Below are 20,629 nucleotides of genomic sequence, written 5' to 3' on the forward strand. Positions count from 1 at the left end.
AACACAAACTTTTTTGAGGTTCATATAATGCTTTGATGTCATCTGCATCGGCGTTGTCATCGTCAGAAGACACAATTGGTTTCCGGCAGTGACTTTAGTTTAAGTGAATGGGTCTTTTATGAATTTTACAGTAAGGTTCAGTACCACAAAAGGAAGATTGGGGTTGATTTAGGGGGTTAAGGTACCAACAGTGTTCGAATTAGGGGCAAAAATAAGCATTTTTGTAGTCACAGTAAACCTATTCAAGAAATCTATCCTAGTGCTTTCCCTGTCTATAGAGAACAACTTGTTTATGTGTGACAATGATCTTTAGCATTAGTATTGATGTTAAAACAGATATATTAGGCATAAAAAACATAATTTGATAAATCAAATATAGTTTGAATATGAGGAATGTGCTCAACTATGACTTTGAACAAAAAATACTTGTAAACTATAATTGTAAATTATTTATATTCTGATATTTCAGCCAAAGAAAGGGTTCATGCCAGAGACGGGCAGCCTTCCTGAAGAAAGTGCAATAAAATACAGTGTATGTAAATTCTGTATACATCAAAGACTGAAGGTAAGTTTTTAAATCATGGGGATTACTGCATGCATGCAGTGCAAGCAAAGATTTCCTTACAACCAAATTTTTAAATAAAGATATTAGTATAAACAATTACAAATATGGACCAATTCCAGTACACCTTCTAGGGTGTGCTCAGCTATAGTGACTCAACATCATGTTTTGACAATTTTAAAAACAATTAACCCAAGAGATAGCACAACAAGGACAAACATGTGAGTCCTGTATGTTTAAAATGTTATAATCAAAAGATTAGTAATAGTCTGTGGATTTTCTGTAAAAATCTTGCCTTGAATTTTCACCACATTTTCCATTAAATGCAAGGAAGCAATAAATATACTGTATGTGAACACAGTTTCTCTTTGGTATATATATGTACAATATGGCATATCTCTTTTATTCTATAATTTTTCTGTTAATGGTAGTTTTGCCCTTTGAAGGCTTCATAATACACTGGCCTATAGAAGGGCCATCAACCTTCAAAATGGTCTTCTAACATTTCTAAAATAAGAAGATAAAAAAGAGCATTAGTTAACAGCAAGAACATATGGTCCTTCTTAAACTTTTCTCTTGTAATTCCAGTAGTCTGTAGCAGTCTGCTAGAAATACATTTCAAGTACTGCATTTTATGTTTGTATGATTATGTGCTTTGCATAAATAAACCAGTATGTTCCCTTCACATAAGAGATAAAACTATCTGCATAAGACATGTATATGAATCATGTAGAAGTACAGGTCTTTGGTTGTTTCATGTTAACCACATACAAAAGTTGTTTTATAGATAGAACATCAATTAAGTATTGTTGAGAGAACAAGGAAAAAATAATGAAACATCAAATTTCTTATCAATATATTCTAAAAGAAGTAAAAAAAATAATGTAAGAATTCCTGGTCACATGTGATTTTATTGTTTTTCTTTCCACAAACAACATTGTTGTTTTAAAAGATGCTGTGTCATCATTTAAAACAGTTTAACATATAGTCAATGATTTATATGCGTTAAACATATATTTAAGGAATGACTGTCATATTTTTTCTGTCTATGATATTTCCTATAAGTATCTGTAAATGCATATTAGATATATACCAGCAATCGGTGATTCTTTCCTGAAAAATTGGGATTTTGGATACTTGACCGGAATATGACTTTTTTTCTAATACAATTGACATGTTTGGTGTTTTTATTATAATTTTTGATAATAGAACAGTATATGATTGTTTCTTCTAATACAATTGAAAATTTCTGAATGTTTTATTTTATAATTAATACAATTTCCTGCTTTCATTGTTTATAACTGTAAATTAGTGTCAAATAAGTTATAAATATCTTCTCATTAATTACTAGAATTAATTTGTCACAGGGTCATTGATCTTCCAAGCATAAAAACTTCCTCAGGGATAATGTCATTTTCTCACTAAAGTTGACAAAGAAGTGACCCCTGGTCATCTGAGGTAATTTGACCTTTGACTGATAATGATCTAACACTTGGACAATATTACTGATAATTTGGACTAATATCAAATCTTTGATTATGTCATTTATCTATAAGATCAAAGTTTTTTTTCTGACTCAAAAGAAGTTAATGTCTGTATTCATAATACATCAATTAAATCTAATATTATCATTTAAATTTGATAAAGGAAGTATTCAAATACTTTTATATCAATAAAACTTAAACATTTATTATAAAATATTATGTTGTGGCTTTCGATTCCACCTTCAGAATGGAATTTCCTAAATATTTTAGAAATTGTGAAATAAGATGCACTCATGTGATTTGATAACTCCTAGAATTTGTTGGACTGATATGTATTTGATAGTTTATTTTTCTATACAAATGGTATTATGATTATTTAAAAGAGTTTTCAATGGTGTGTCTTTAAAAAAAATAAACCAAAAAATAGAAACTTGTAATGAAAAGATTTTATTAAAAAATAGACTGCAAGGTGTATACAAATATGGTCATCCCTTATTCTTCTTTTGATCAGCAGTTAAACCCTTGTCAAAGCTAGGCATCTGTTTGGTTATCTAGATGTAGAAATTTGCAGGCAAGTCTTGTCAAATTTTAGAAGTTAAATTCAATGCACTGTCTATAGAGAGTGCCACCCTTTAGCTATCTATTTACCATGCAAAGTAAAGAAAACAACAATCAATCATTCAAAATAAAAAGTACACTAAAAGGAGCTTTCAGTGGCCCCTCCTACACCCGTAGAATTTTGATGTGTTTTGATTCATCACATTTTTTTTAAATCTATATTTTCAAAGGGCTTACGTTGGAATTAAATTTTAAAATGTCTTCTCTTTGGAAATGTTCTTCAGGATTTTCTGATGATGTGTTTAATTTTTTGTGGGAGTGTTATCTATTCGCCTTGAGTAAATTCTTGTTATCGCTGTTTCTTCACTTAGATGATTTGATATAATGTCCTAATGCTTCTAAGTCTCATTAATTTTTCTGCCAATAATATGAATCAATATGGACTAATTGAATGACTCTTGGAAAATACTATGACTCAATTCTACATGTCCCTGAATTGTAATGAACCTTTTTACACATTGATTGATATTTTATTGAAATGTTATGATGCTTATTTCTTTAAAATTGAGTGAATATTAGTTGTCTGAATGGTGACAGTATATATTTCCTTTTGTAATTATTGTCATAGAACATGACATTTATCAATCAATGTGTTTTTTACAGTTTTATGATTTTCCTGATGTAATGTTGACATGTTCGTTATACAAATTACGAATGGGAATTATGTTTTACTCATAAGCAATGGAATTTTGAAAACAAGCATAAGCAATCAATCATTCCTTAGTTTACTGTGAACTTTCAAGGATTGATGTACTTTCAGATTGCATAGGTGGATCCAGAGGAGGCCCCTCTTTTGTTGCAAAATTTTTGTTGATTATTTCATATATAGGGAATCACTGAAGCATAAATGTAGCTGCCCCCCCTCTTAAGGCAGCCAATGGGCCCCCTTATAAAAAGTTCTGGACCCATTTCTGAATTGTTTCAATTTTTTTCAAATTTTACATATTTTTTTTCCTTCAGCATTTTTAATGCAAAATGCAGTTTGATCGATTGATGTTTGCTTAATGTTCTAAAATCAGTTTGAAGCAAGCATGGCTTCTATATAAAGTGTATAAGCACTCACAATTGAACAAACACACTATCTTGACATGGAAACATTTAATATCATCATTTGTCATCAGCATGTGATGGAAGCTAATTCATTGTTGTAAAAAAGAACAATAGACTTATGACTGTTAAGGAGCTTTATTATAAAGGTTATGTTGATGGGAGGAAGAAAATGTATTTGTTATTCTGATTGAATTTTTTTTTATGGTCGTTTTCCGACTGAATAAGAGGATTTACTGCACGTTGTATTCATCGTGTAAGCAACGGTATTACATCATGGATCAATAGAAACGTTCAACCCCACGTGTTATTCAGATTGGAGAAACCTTCAATCCTGCATGTTATACAGATTGGAGAAATCTGATTCCAAGGATTTAGTCCGAGATATAATGATAGGGAATGTGTGGGTTTAGTACTGCTGTTTATGATATATATTTAATAGTAGACATTGAAGTATTTAGAAATCAATAACACGTTTTTGTAATGATGACAGTAATTGTTTATTAAATACAGAAGTTTATGGCATGTTGTTGTAAATATTTAACCCAATAACAGAAATTCAAAATAATGGTTAGGTTGTTTAATCTGTTTCCACCCAGTAAAACAATTTGATAATATTAAAAACCAATTTGTCAAGGGATTCACATAAAACTCCAGGGACACTTACAATCATGAAAAGTAACTGACACACTCTGATATACAATAATGCAAGAGACACCACAAAACCTACTTGTAGTAAAACATAAAATGGCAAATGGAAATGGGGGAATGTGTCAAAGAGACAACAACCTGGCCAAAGAGCAGAAAACAGAGGAAGATCACCAATGGGTCTTCAACACAGCAAGAAAAACCTGTGTCCTTACAGGGCCTTAAAACAAAAATATGTACTAGTTCAGTGGAAAGGGACGTCATACTAAACTCCAAAACATATTTATAATTGAACTAAAATTAAAAATCATACAAGACTAACAAAGGCCAGAGGCTCCCGCGTTGGGACAGACGCAGAAAATGTGGTAACCAAAACATATTTGTTAAGTTAGTACTTGGTGTACCCTTATGTTGCATGCATGTTTTAAATTTAACATTTATGAAAATATTTTGTCCTGAAATTAGTTAAGTGTTCATCATGGGGGAAATGTATTATTTGTGAACTTTGTCCTGATAAAGTGTATATATCTATAAAAAATATTTTGTTACACTAGATTGTGGATAATGCAATCTTTTGTAAGAGAACATTCTAGTTCTATATCAGCATTTTTGTAAACATATTGATTGTGTAATTCTGGGGATTATCTCAAAGGTTAAATCAATCAACAAGAAGTCCTCAATCTGTGTATATTGAACTTTAAATTATTATTGATAATAATAAATAGTATCTCAGTTAATCATGAAGAAATCTGTAGAAAAAATGAATTTAATAGTGTCTCCAAGTCTTATTTTGGTATTTCTGGCGTAATCATGTATATTTTTTTTTTATGCACCTGTCCTGATTTACATTTTCTGTGTACTTATAGACAGTATTAAGTTGGAGCCCCTAATTTAATGTTGGTAATTGGTTGATTTCTGTCATGTTTAATTATCAGTTATTAGTTTGTCATATATTTCAGGCCATTCACAGGTTTTCTTGTTAGATTGTCTTATATTTTGTCATCCTTGGACCTTATATATTAATATAGAATGCCATAGGTAGCCTATAGTTGTTGAAATCTTTTGTACTTTAGTGGATAGTTTTCTCATTGGGATTCATTACACATCTCCTTGTTTTATAGAGCTATATGTAAAAACCATTGTGTACTCATGAAGATGAACAAGTTCAATCAAATATAATAAAAATAAATTTTATATAAATCATCATATTGAAGATAATTTTTGTCGAGCCTGCAACTTTTGTTGCAGAAAGCTCGACATAGGGATAGTGATCCGGCGGCTGCGGCGGCGTTAGCTTACTTCTTAAAAGTTTTATATTTTGGAAGGTGGAAGACCTGGATGCTTCATACTTTGTATATAGATGCCTCATGTTACGAAGTTTCCGTCAGTCACATGTCCAATGTCCTTGACCTCATTTTCATGGTTCAGTGACTACTTGAAAAAAAGTGAAGAATTTTTGTAATGTTAAATTCTCTCTTATTATAAGTAATAGGATAACTATATTTGGTATGTGCGTACCTTGCAAGGTCCTCATGCCCGTCAGACAGTTTTAACTTGACCTCAACCTCATTTCATGGATCAGTGAACAAGGTTAAGTTTTGGTAGTCAAGTTCATATCTCAGATACTACAAGCAATAGATCTAGTATATTGGGTGTATGGAAGGACTGGAAGGTGTACATGTCCAACTGACAGGTGTCATCTGACCTTGACCTCATTTTCATGGTCCATTGGTTATAGTTAAGTTTTTGTGTTTTGGTCTGTTTTTCTTATGCTATATGCAATAGGTCTGCTATATTTGGTGTATGGAATGATTGTAAGGTGTACGTGTCTGGCTGACAGGTGTCATCTGACCTTGACCTCATTTTCATGGTTCAATGGTCAAAATTAAGTTTTTGAGTTTTAATAAATTTTTCTTAACTATATGCAATAGGTCAACTAAATTTGGTGTATGGAAATATTTTATGATCAATATGTCGGTCGAACAAGTTTTATTTGACCTTGACCTCTTTTTCAAGGTTCATTGCTAAGCGTTAAATATTTGTGTTTTGGTTTGTTTTTCTTAATTTATAAGCAATAGGTCAACTATATTTGTTGTATGGAAGAATTTTTAGCTGTACATGTTTGCCTGGCATGGTTCATCTGACCTTGACCTCATTTTCATGGTTCATTGACCAATGTTTAGTTTTCTTGGTTAATGTTGAGTTTATGTGATAGTTGTAATAAAGCTTTATATTTAGGACTATCTAAACAATATCAATGATTAGTAAAGAAGGTGAGACATTTCAGCATGTGCACTCTTGCTTTATAAAAGCTACAATTAACACAGAGTAGTTTACATTAGATGTGGTAGGAATTTTTCATGTAGGCATTTATATCATAGAGAGAACAAAAATTACAAATATCATTTGAAAATAAAATGAGAATTACACAACTGATTACTTAGAATTCATTATAATTTTAAAGGGTAACCAATTTTGTATTATAACTGTAACTTGATTTTTTGGTCTTGACAAGATTCATTTAGGTCGATTGAAATCTGGTATTTTAATAATGAATCCACTGTATAAGAGTTATTTTCAGTTTTGAGAAGTTCCCTTATTTTTTCTATTCACAACAAAGCTACAAATATTGAATAATCCAGATTTAAAGTTACTCATGTACAAGATTGTATTGCCTTAAATTGTGAAATGTTCCACCACAGAACATTCTGTAAGTTGTGATCATGTGTACAACACCTGCTGGTTTCTACCTGATTAAATCATTTAATTATGTGTATTCACCTGTAATTAAAGTTTGGCATGCAAACAAAACAGTTTATATCCATGCCATTTGTTAATTAGACTGAAATTAGAAACTGTAATCTCATTACTAGTTAATTCGGTAGAGAATTTATTGTTAGTTATTCATTGCCGAGTTGATATCTGTACTAGGCAAAATATGTGTTAAATATTGGAGTCTGAGACTGAAAGACTATGCTTTTAAAAACAAACAAAAAAATGCTATTAATATTTTGCTGAAGTAAAAAAAAAACATTAAAAGGACTGATATATATTGTTTGAGAACTGTATCATTAAATGAATGATAACCTTCTCACGTCATATGTTATAGTATTGAGTAAATTATCATTGGATTACATGAATAGTGACTAGTCACATCAAAACTACCAGAAATAATTTGTTTTACTATGACTTATACACAATAGGCTTTAATTTCATTTTTTATAAAAGGTACAAATTTGCCCAAAAAAAGTCAAATTTTCAGTTTGGATTTATCTTTCAATTGGATTTTCAGGCCATTTTTGCAAGTTGCTTACAGAAATATCAATGTTATGGATGATTTGTTCGGTCCAACCTTCTTTCACAGTCACTCTTGACACTGCACTATAAGGTCAAAGGTTGATGTTTATTAATGTATTGTTCTGTTCCAAACATACTGAATATTAGGCCATTAGTTTTCTCCTTTGAATTGTTTTACAGTGTCATTTCAGGGCCTTTTATAGCTGACTATGCAGTAAGGGCATTGCTCATTGTTGAAGGCCATACTGTGACCTATTAATTTCTGTGTCATATGGTCTCTCTCTTGTGGAAAGTTGTCTCGTTGGCAATCATACCACATCTTCTGTTTTATATGAATAGTTGTCTCCTGACTAAAGTCACGTACAAAACATTTTGATTCATTGACAGCTAATTAGTGTGTAATATATATATATAGAGTTGTTTCGTATCAGTTGAAATGATGAGTGTAATATGTAATACCTCACATTTGTTTAAATGTTACAGACTATGAGGACTTGCTGAGGAGGGAAATGTATTTAGCACCTACATGTTGCTAATTTACTTTGATTCATTGACAGCTAATTAGTGTGTTATATATATAGAGAGAGTTGTTTGGTATGATTTGAAATGATGAGTGAAATATGTTTTACCTCACGTTTATTTAAATGTTACTGACGATGAGGAGGTAAATCTATTTAGCACCTACATGTAGCTAATTTACTTTACTCTAATAACAAATCTGACTGTAAAAGATGAAGGTGCTGATATTGCGCTTGTTTTATGAGAAATATTTCATTAGACATCAGAACTTATGTGGGTTGTCATAGGGGACATATGTGTGGTTCATATGTCTCAGGGGTTTGCTCAGGGGTTTTCAAAAATATTGTATTATAAACTTGCATATTTTGTCATTCATTAGAACCTGTGTGGTTGATTTGTAAATGTATCATATTTCTACCCATGAGTCTAAGAACACTTATTTCTAACCCCTTATCTAAATATTATTGTTAAAATAAGTGGCCGTTATAAAAAGTGTAGGATTAGACTTACAAATCCCTGGCATGTTTCCAAGGACTAACCACTATATAGGTCAGATACTAACGGCCTATAGTTTACTTTTACTTTATCTGTCTGATAGTGTTATATGTTTCCATAAGGTGTGACATGACAAATGTATACACATCATGCCTAAAGCACCGGATATTTAATTTGGCAAACTTCATGTTTAGAATCATGTTTCTAGTATACAGGGCATAATAGTAACTGAGTGGAAAAGGACATGTCATATATGTTTAGCTTAGAGGAAAGTGTAATGACATGAAAAAATACTTTTATACTTTTCTGTACTCTGTCTTATGTATTAAAATAAAGATTTGTCTGCAAAATTTTTGATTCCTTTTTTCCCGAATAAATTATGTGTTATCAGAAGCCATATTGGAGTCACAGAAACAGATGCCCCAATTATAGCCTTAGCATAGTAACATAGTTCATTAAAAAGTCATGCATAATATACAACCACAAAAACATACACTGAAGTCTTCTGTCTCATTTTCAAATAGGATGTACTTTGAGTAAATTTGAAAATGATTTCTATTTGAGTTTTTCTGACAAGTACTTTTTTGTGAGCAATTCATACATCATGGTCTCTTGTGGAGAGTTGTCTCATTGGCAGTCTTACCACAACTCCTTATTTTTATATATAAAATGTTAAGTGAAAAATTGCACACTGTCTCCTTTATTCTCATTGTATGGAAAGTTACCGAGCATATTGGAAGTGATCAGTAAATTTCACTGATAACTTTGATTGAAATGTATATGCTTCATTTTAGTCAATGTTTAAATACAAGCCTTCTTGTAGATAATTCAAAACTATACATTTGGATATAGCAAATTTGGGGTAGAGTTAATAAACATAGTTTTATTTTATCTCGTTTCATTCTTTGTATAAACATAAAGTTACACCACATAACATTCACATGAAGTTTACACAATTAATTTTATTATTCACACTCAAGATAATCATAGATTTAGTTCACAAAAGGAATTCCATTTTAATATAAACATAAGTGGACGTGTCTAGGCGGCTAGTCCTTTGTGAGGTTCTGATAGCCATCTGCTGGTTTTATCTCCAGTTCTCAATCTGTCTTTGTCCAGGGTTTACAGTTATCTTTGGTCACTCAGGTAGAAATTGACAACAAGGCCTAACGGGTATGATTTACCTGTCATGATACCATGTGACCATTGTCCTGTCACCTGTCCCCCATTTGTCTTTTGTTGACAGTATGAAAACAGTTAGTTTGACTCAAGCTCAAGTCTTTATTGAAATAATTGGTCTAAAGATTAGGGCTTTGCTTCAGTGAGAAATGTATTGTTATAACATTTGACACAGATTATTAAAAAAAAAAATAAGCGAAATATAAGTATGATTTGTTTTTAATACCAAGGCCTGGAATTGTATGTTATCCTGTAATATAGATTTGTTTATTTTCCTTGTTTAATATTTAAAAATATACACTGTGGTTAAGATTCTGATAACTGGGAAAAAATATTGCAAATTACAATGTATAGCTTTGGCACTTCAACCTGAGACTCAGCTCCAACTTTATAGACACTTTGTTATAGAAACAAAGTTTAATTGTAAGAGCCTACATGAATAATATTTGTCAGATTTATCTTTAATGCAGAATCACAAAAATCTTAAATCAAAAGTGCATTAAATAAAATCTGGCAAACAAAATAAAGAATGAATTGTAAGTTGGCGATTAAGTAAGAGTGATTATGACATACATTAATCATAATAGATAAGGAAGACATATAGATAACAGTTATATTGGTTAATCTAAAGTACAATTATATCCGATTTATTGTCTTAATCAATCATATATTACATCCTGGATCAAGATTTTTCCTGAATTTTTATTGCGTGAACCCCTCAGTTTGTTTAACTTAGAAAGAGATTGGACCGATTTCCCTTGAAATTTCGTTCCTAGAATCAAAACATACTACAGTTATAATATATAGAAGATACCAAATCCCACTAGAATTGGAACTTTAAAGTCTCTATATCAGTCACAACAGTCCATAAAACATAAATGTTATTCAGCATTAAACACAATTTTATACAAAATTGAAAATTTAACATGTAAAAGTAACATTTTTGCATTGAAGAATGTCTAACAAAAATCAGCTGATTTGTATTTTAATGAAAGTATATTTCTGTACATTCAACATAACCTTGGATTCGCAGTTATTACATTTTATTGATTTCCAAAATCTGTCAAAATTGCAGTTTTTAGTTTTCTTGAGGCATTTATTATAATCGATCATTTGTTAAGAAGTAGGTCATACTACTGTTAGAACCTCTCAGTACCAGTACATACATGGGGTGTGGAACTCAGAATTCAAATAAAGGGGAAACACTTTTTGAAAATGGCCTTTATTATGTTAGATAATAATAATAATAATAATAATAATAATAAATTCTTTATTTAAAGAGGGTAAACACAGTTAGTATGTAGATGTATGTAGGGGAAATGACCAAATATCTTTGCTAATGGTACACTGCCTTGAGTAACAGACCAAATCTCGTATTAGGTCTCTTCGTGTTTGTTGTTGTAAATAGAAGATTAAAGTTTAGCTTTAATTTCCAGAATAATTGAAAAAAGCTCTTTTGATCTGTAATTGTATGAAATTTCTTCTTTTTATCGTTAATTATTGGACTGTCAATCCTTTATTCATACCAGCATAATGCCATGCGTACGGTGAAAATATTAAATGTCTCATTTGGCAGATGTTTGGACAAAGTCTGCGCTGACTTCCACATTTATTTATTTTCCCACAAAGAATAATATTTCAAATTTGCACACACTTCTTGTGAAAAGACCCAGTAATGGAGGGAAAGTATGGATAATGATTTTCATTCAGAGTAAATCAATGCAGCCTGATTTCATATTTTCTTTGTTGACATTCTCAACACATGTTACCACTGTCACATGTCCATATCAAAATATGAAAGATTGCTGACAGATAACAACATGAATATCATATTTGATATGCTAATGTTATAAATTATGTACAGTTTTAATACTGGGTTATTGTGTTACCATAGGGTAGCTTATTTATAAGGTCAAACGTGCAACTCAATGATTACATAGAAATTAAGTTCATTGAAAATTTTCAATGAGCTATCGGTTACAAGTTGTCTCCGAGAGGCTTCTTGAAATAAGGTCCAGAACTCAATATAATTGGATATCAAAGTCACAGTTGTTGAAAGCTAAGTGGAATTCTACATTTTCCCCCCTAACCCCCTTTCCATTTTCAAGCCAAACAAATTTTGAAAGCATCAAGAAACTTCAGACTACCAAACGATAACAATGACGTATTTATGATAGTAGAAATATTACTGTTGCCATTGTTTAATCTTATTTTGCTTGTTAGATATTTGAAAGCAAATCTTGCACTCCTCGGCCTCCACAACAAAAATATTATCCTCAGCTATAAATTATCTTAAGTTTCTGTTTACAATACATTTACACTAAAAAATTGAATTGTAATGTCTATTTCTTCTGAAGGGTGCAATATATAAGGGGGAAAACACTTATTTGTTTGATTTAGATAACATAGAAAATTTGTTAATAAGGATTTATATTCATAGTATTCTAAGTTCTTTATTTGATATATACAATATATATCTAGATAGTAGTAACATGTAGATTATAAATAGACAACATAGGAACCTGTTTTATCTGTCAAAATAGAAAAACCACACAAATGTTATTGCCATTTAGACATGAAAATTTCATCAAAATGTCTTGTGGTAAAAATGCAATGCATTATTGTTCTTTATGGTTTACAAAACTTGCATGGTTTCTCTAATGAAAATGTCACATCTTTATGGCTGGCAGATGTTTTTATCTCTATAGTTATTATTTTCTATTGCAGGCAAAAGAGGGAAGATGGACAAAGACCAGTCATTACTGTCCGATTGATCTGTATTCTGGGTGAGTGGACAGCAGACTTTGGCCAATGGCTAGGGCAATAAAATGTCATTATTGTCTTGTGATAATGATCAGTGTAAATAATAGGATCAAATTAGATCAGAACTCTAGGGCATTATATTGACATCACACTATAAAACTTCCTCAAGTAATCAAAAATCTTAACATTACACTTTTATGAAGCAGAATAAAAAGGTTCTGTTTCAAATTATGATGTATGTTATTTTTAATATCAAGCAAAATTTGTTGCAGATGTGTGCATCAAGATGCATTTTTGCATTTAATTAAAAAACTAGTTCACTCTGTGCAGACAGTGGGTAGTAAATAAAGACCTAGATTCAATGCATTCACCAGTTGAGATTTCTTTGTGTGTGTTTTTAATCCTAAAGGTTACAAACACATTAATCATAGATTTTCATAAGAGCCAATATTTCTTATGTTCCTTTGTCAAAGTGCAGATCTGGGTCATATCCAGTAAGACCATAAGAATGTAATATAAAACCTGTTCTCCCAGTCCAATGTTTGTATACAAAAGTACTGTTAGAATACCTTTGTAATTGAGGCACAATACAGGGAAACATCAAGGACTATGATAATTGTAAATGGAAAACATCACAAAATAAGATGACCCATTAAATATTAAAAGTTGATATTGATTAAACTTTGAATATTATTCTTAGGTTCAATCTAAATTTATTCTGTGACAACAGTTAATAGTGCATTTGTCAGTGTTTTTACAAATGGATTGACAGTTTAATCTCTGAATAAAGATAGGATAAAAACTTTGATATTTTGTACTTTCACTCTGAGCAGAGTACACCAGTCTTATTTGCTTATCATGCATGTATATTTTCTGCTAAATAATGAAAATTTTAATAAAGCTTTATTCATGAACCATCCAATCTATTTTTATCCTAAACATAGAGTACATTGTTTGTATATTTAAGCTTAGTATATAAGATTTATTAAGAGATGACTCAAACCAGGCTTTTTGAAATAGGACAAATCAGAGGTTTTAGGTTTCAGAAGTAATGTAATAAAAGTCAATAGCACACAGAAAGGCAAAAGAAGCAGTTTTATAATATTTTGGAAAAAATGAAACATCTCCCAACCAAAATTGCAGCTACCTTTCATTACTAATAGAGATAAAAAAAAAATATGTTCTCTATATTTTGTAAATTCATTGTGATTTCTGCTCTATGATAACAAAAATTAGAAGGTGCCATTCATAATGCCAATTTAAAATAGTATATGAAATAATCAAAAATTAAAGAAATACAGAAATATTTTTCTCCTTTGGTAACCTCTCTTTGTTCAGTTGATTTAAATGACCTTGAACTGTTTGAGTCAGCTGTTTGTAAATCTGGGAAAATGATACTTTAAATATAGTAACAAAACAAGAGAGTTGTTGGGGATTTTTCTGTATTTTTGGTATTCTTTGTTGCTGAAAATTTAATTAAAATTTTTTTTGCTCATTTATTTTATCAATTTTTTTTATTAAATCTGATTAGTTTAATAAAAAAAAAAACTGTTTTCAAAAAGAGGTATATATACATTTGATTTCTTACAGCAATAAATGTAAGAAACAAAAACTATTTCAACCTCTAAATAATAAAGGCAGTTAGAATATTACATCAATGTACATGGTGCACAGTTTATAGTTATTTTTGGTTTTCATTTGGTTGTCATTGCTTTATTAAACACATTTTCTTGGTAACTAACATTTCATATACATTTTAGGATTAAAACAGAAAAAGTACTGTTTAATTTCATTAACTCTATGTAATGTTAATTTTGCAGCAGATTATTCAGTTGTTGTGACTGTTAATGGCTTTGATTATTTGTAATTCTATAATTTTGTTTGTTTGTTGGCAGCTTATTCACGATAAGATTACAAGAAAAAAAGTTAAATGAAAAAAAGGAATTAAATAAATAATATTATTACACCTATTGGGATCCTATTCAGACATATTGGTATTCTGTTAAACATGGAGAGATTATGAAATTGATATTTCCTTTGAAGGTGCGAAAAGTGAGAAAACTCATTTACACCTTATAAAGAGACGTGTGTATAAATGTGCTTTCTAAACAGATTTATTCGATACATGCGTCATTGTTCTGAAATAACAGCTTGAATGTTATAAAAAATAATCAAATCAATATGATGATCTTTACATACATACTTACTTGGGGTTATTTCTGATCTTTACAAACTTACTGAAGGTTATTTCTGATTGCTTGACATGTTTACTGATCTTGACATCACAGTTTGGAAGTTAATGATATCAATGACAGTTTGAAAGTAACAAAATAAGAATGATATTAAATAACAAGATCTAAAATAGAAGAATGTTCCCCTTGAATTAAAAAAGGTCATCAAAGATTGTTTTGCAGAATGATAGAAGTTTTTTGATGGTATATGTTGATTTTTCTACGTTTTACTTATTTTGATATTTATGATATTAAAGACAGATAAAGAGTAGTTTCTAAGTAAATTATTAACATTTTTTGGACCAAAGAGGACATATTATTGTATTGACACAGGTCTAATGTTGAACCCTCAAGGCATTATTTTGTTTTAGTCATTGGGTTTCTGTCACGTTGATGTCTAACTCACATCTCCTTTTTATACGACCGCAAATTTTGAAAAAATTTTCGTCGTATATTGCTATCACGTTGGCGTCTGCGTCGTCGTCGTCGTCGTCGTCGTCCGGCGTCCGAATACTTTTAGTTTTCGCACTCTAACTTTAGTAAAAGTGAATAGAAATCTATGAAATTTTAACACAAGGTTTATGACCATAAAAGGAAGGTTGGTATTGATTTTGGGAGTTTTGGTCCCAACATTTTAGGAATAAGGGGCCAAAAAGGGCCCAAATAAGCATTTTCTTGGTTTTCACACCATAACTTTAGTTTAAGTTAATAGAAATCTATGAAATTTTGACACAAGGTTTATGACCATAAAAGAAAGATTGGGATTGATTTTGGGAGTTTTGGTTTCAATAGTTTAGGAATAAGGGGCCAACAAAGGGCCCAAATAAGCATTTTTCTTGGTTTTTGCACAATAACCTTAGGTTAAGTAAATGGAAATCTATGAAATTTAAACACAATGTTTATGACCACAAAAGGAAGGTTGGTATTTATTTTGGGAGTTTAGGACCCAACAGATTAGGAATTAGGGGCCAAAAAGGGACCCAAATAAGCATTTTTCTTGGTTTTCGCACTATAATGTTAGTATAAGTAAATACAAATCTATGAAATTTAAACACAAGGCTTATGACCATAAAAGGAAGGTTGGTATTGATTTTGGGAGTTTTGGTCCCAACAGTTTAGGAAAAAGGGACCCAAAGGGTCCAAAATTAAACTTTGTTTGATTTCATCAAAATTGAATAATTGGGGTTCTTTGATATGCCGAATCTAACTGTATATGTAGATTCTCAACTTTTGGTCCCGTTTTCAAATTGGTCTACATTAAGGTCCAAAGGGTCCAAAATTAAACTTAGTTTGATTTTGACAAAAAATGAATCGGTTGGGTTCTTTGATATGTTGAATCTAAAAATGTACTTAGATTCTTGATTATTGAAGTTTTTTTGGTCCAGTTTTCAAATTGGTCTACATTAAGGTCCAAAGGGTCCAAAATTAAACTTTGTTTGATTTCATCAAAAATTGAATCCTTGGGGTTCTTTGATATGCCAAATCTAACTGTGTATGTAGATTCTTCATTTTTGGTCCTGTTTTCAAATTTCAAATTCTACATTAAAGTCCAAAGGGTCCAAAATTAAACTAAGTTTGATTTTAACAAAAATTGAATTCTTGGGCCTCTTTGATATGCTGAATCTAAACATGTACTTAGATTTTTGATTATGGGCCCAGTTTTCAAGTTGGTCCAAATCAGGATCTAAAATTATTATATTAAGTATTGTGCAATAGCAAGTCTTTTCAATTGCACAGTATTGTGCAATGGCAAGAAATATCTAATTGCACAATATTGTGAAATAGCAAATTTTTTTTTAATTAGAGTTATCTTTCTTTGTCCAGAATAGTAAGCAAGAAATATCCTATTTGTGCAATAGCAAGAATTTTTTTTAATTGGAGTTATCTTTCTTTGTCCAGAATCAACTTAAATCTTTGTTATATACAATATACAATGTATATACACTTTTTACTACCAACTGATAAATTTAAATAATCTTTACCATTCAGTGATAACAAGCAGTTTTTTTACATCTTAATATTTTATGATGTATTTAAATGAGTAGTTATTGTTGCAAACTCCATTAGAAATTTGAATTGATATCAGTTTTGAAAAAGGGAAACGGGGATGTGAAAAAAAGGGGGGGGGGTTAAATTTTTCTCATTTCAGATTTCATAAATAAAAAGAAAATTTCTTCAAACATTTTTTTGAGAGGATTAATATTCAACAGCATAGTGATTTGCTCAAAGGCAAAAAAAACCTTTTAAGTTCATTAGACCACATTCATTCTGTGTCAGAAACCTATGCTGTGTCAACTATTTAATTTTAGATTTAAAAAGTTTGAAGAAGAAATCTTTAATTGATTTGTAAAATCTTGGCATTTGTTTTGTGTAAAAAAAAACCATGTAATGTCAAAAATTTGATCACAATCCAAATTCAGAGCTGTATCATGCTTGAATGTTTTGTCCATACTTGCCCCAACTGTTCAGGGTTCGACCTCTGCGGTCGTATAAAGCTGCGCCCTGCGGAGCACCTGGTTATTTTATGTTAAGAGCTTTCTTTGTTTTATCAATCATTGTGAAATTACACAGCAGCTTTATATGTTGATCCTTGCAGAGGTTGGAATACATATTTCCAAGTCTGTAATCTGTAACAATTTTTGTTTGATCCTTGTAGATTTTGAAATATATTGTGAAGTCTGCAATCTGTGACAAACTTTAATCTTGACTTTAAGCCAGACAGCCATTCCTTACAATAGAATATACAGTAAAGTAAGATAATGTGTAGGTTCTAAAGCCACCTATATATCTATGGTTATTGTTAGTATGAAATAGACTGAAATAAACAGACATGTAATACATGACAAAGGACACGATTCATAATAATGTCAAGTGTTTATTATTAACGTGCATGTCACTTCACAAAAACTCTTCAGGAATAAGTGTTGTTTTTGACTCATGGCCAAGATAGTATAATGACATATTGTACAATTTTCTGAAGTACACCATGTTTAAGTTGGTTATATTCATACAGAAGAACTATAGATGAATTGGACTGTGGTTAGACCTTTGTTTATGTCAATGGATTTGATGTTTCATTAAATGTCAGATTGAAAGAATACAATTTTGAATATGAAATCACTCATATGTATACCTCCTGATATTTTGTCATTTTTCTATCAAATGATTAGAGATATAGTTATTTGTATTTAACAAGACTTTAAACTCAGAATTTCTTTTTTGGTTTCTACAAATGATGAAATTCAATTGAAATAGAAAAATTCTAAAATTAAGTTATTGTTCCTTGGGTAGCTTGACTGGACAAATCTTTCAGTGTTTTGACAAGCTTTCTTGCACAAAACCAACAATAAAGAAGATGATTTGGATGTACCTAGTAGTCAAAATAAGTAAGGGTGGGTCTGTTTAACTATCAATAGAATTTGTCAACAGACATTTAAACTGTTTTACTCGACCAATTTCCAATAGTATATTTGTATTACATCAGACTTTAAAGTGTTTTACATGACCTGTTTCCTATACCATCATTACAAGACATATTTTGCTGATCTAATAATGAATCAATTTCGACCAATGAGTGTATTTACAAAAAAATACTAAATATTTGGAAATACAATACATATGTGTAAATCAGCATATTTGATTAATTGTGAAATATATAATATTATATATTCCAAATATATTTTCTTTAGTTTGTTGCATTATTTTGATACTTTTTCATTGATGTGTTTCCCACAATATTATTCTCAATTAAAACCTAAAACTTTATCAAGAAGAAATGTTCATAAAAGATTTTATTTCATACAGTAGTATAGCTCTTTTTGTGACATTTTACATAGGTTTTATATTTAGAAAGATTGTCCTTGAGCAGATGACTATTTATATCCATTATTATTCCCAAAATTTGAATAGAATTTTTTCATCATAAGTATTTTTAAAATAACAGTCTTCTAGAATTATCTTTAGTTACAAGTACACAAAGGTTATCAGTCATTGTTGTAACGGTTATTTTTGACTGATGGAGATAAAATACTTGTAAGCCTGACTTGGGTCATGTAATGAAGCATTTAATGAGTTGTACAGGATTGGTTCTTTAATTCACAAACAAGTTAAAAAAAAAAATTTGTTTTATACCGTTTTGTCTCAGTCAGAGTCTGTATATAGAATTAAAAAAATTATCTAAACTTTCAACACTTATTTATCTGTTAATTACCGAAAATAAACCTAAATAGAGAATTTTAATACTTCTAGTCCACTCATATATTTGCTCAGTCATATTTTTTGTTGCTAAAAAGAGCAAATTACAAAAAATTTAAAGAGTTGTTGATGGATTTCCGAGTTATATTTAAAAAATAAGTCAAGTAGTTATTAAAAGCTCTACTTAGTCAGGAAAACTGTTTGAGTAGGCTTTGATAAACAGATCCTGTTATAGTTCATAACGACATGATTACCGGTAACTGCACTTAGAGACAAAGAGAGTTTATTGTTGAATCTCAGACAATCTTCATTTTTTTCTTCCTTATATACTGCATGTGTATGTAGTTCTAAATTCATATCATTGAAGATCACAAACTTTTGCCTGTAAATTCCCTTTAGTACCTTGTTGCATTGACTTACATGATTAAAGTGTTTAGTGTATAAAGTGAATTGTACCATAATCCAAATAATGTTATAAAACATTTAATTTTTTAACCTGTTGTGAAATCATTGAAAGCCTGCTGTAGTTTTACTGTAATTCCCCTACATACCTTGAGGATACTTGCTGACCCTTGTATTACTGAATCAATATTACTATACACTGTATCAGCATAAAGAACAGCTGTACAGCTTCTGACAGATGTAGATGTCACCTAACTCATGTAATTAATACCCCCTTTATATTTAAAAGTATAATTTTTGTAGAGATTTGTTTAATTCTGTCTTGTTTACTAGTCACGATATATTGATAACTATATTGACACTTGAGTATCAGATTAATTTGACCAACATCCTAGAGATTAATGATAAATTTCTCATATACTTTACCTCCTCAGCGATGTAAATATTTTTCTATGTTATTCAAACTATGACCCTTTTGTCCATAAATGGAACAACGATAAAACTTTAATTAAATATAATTGTATTTTGAAAGCAAAGTATTAAATGTATACACAAACATAGAGTTAACTTTAGGTCAGTACAATTTATTATGACGTTTATCAACATATGTTGCCAAATGTAGATTTAACGTAATCTGTACACCGAGGGCGAATGACCGAGTATGCTGAACAATAACATCTTGTACTTGAAGTAGTTTACGTAGGCGTCTTTACACAGTACTGTGTTACCTGTTTTAAATAGACCAAATGATTAAAGGTGAGAGCAATGAATTTGTTATTGGCTCACGTTTTCCTGCGAGGAACATATCCTTATTTGTTTGACGTGAGCAATTTAAACTGAATAGTAATTTAACTGGATGTTTATCGTAAGGCTTAAATAAAAGCCTAGTCTGCACAAAGGTTGTTTTTATCTTACACATCATAAAAGGAGATTGCGATATACGTCAACATCATCGTTACATGACAAACACCCAATAACAAAATTAACCAAAAGGCCTGTTATTATTGGCTACACTAAACATCTCAACTTTGTACATTCTTTTGGACTGGAGAAGTTATAGATATAACAAGGCATTGAAATTTTCTGGAACCTTTTCTATTGATATAAATGTATTGTGTGATACAAATCATATCATTTAATTGTCAGAGATCTATTTCACATGTCAGAACCCCAACCATTTTTTAATAACA

At 30.4% G+C, this 20,629-nt stretch overlaps 1 protein-coding gene across 2 annotated transcripts in view; it reads left to right on the forward strand.

Moving 5' to 3' along the window:
- Positions 1–20,629, forward strand: part of LOC143063318 (inositol-pentakisphosphate 2-kinase-like) — an 84,976-nt gene that overhangs the window by 34,424 nt on the left and 29,923 nt on the right. For both annotated transcript variants that reach the window (XM_076235400.1, XM_076235391.1), the window contains exons 6-7: positions 470–565; positions 12,577–12,635. In XM_076235400.1, the coding sequence (XP_076091515.1) occupies positions 470–565; positions 12,577–12,635 (155 nt within the window). The remainder of the gene's footprint in view (positions 1–469; positions 566–12,576; positions 12,636–20,629) is intronic.

Source organism: Mytilus galloprovincialis, chromosome 1 (genome assembly GCF_965363235.1).
Source record: "Mytilus galloprovincialis chromosome 1, xbMytGall1.hap1.1, whole genome shotgun sequence".
In the NCBI taxonomy this organism is placed as follows: domain Eukaryota; kingdom Metazoa; phylum Mollusca; class Bivalvia; order Mytilida; family Mytilidae; genus Mytilus; species Mytilus galloprovincialis.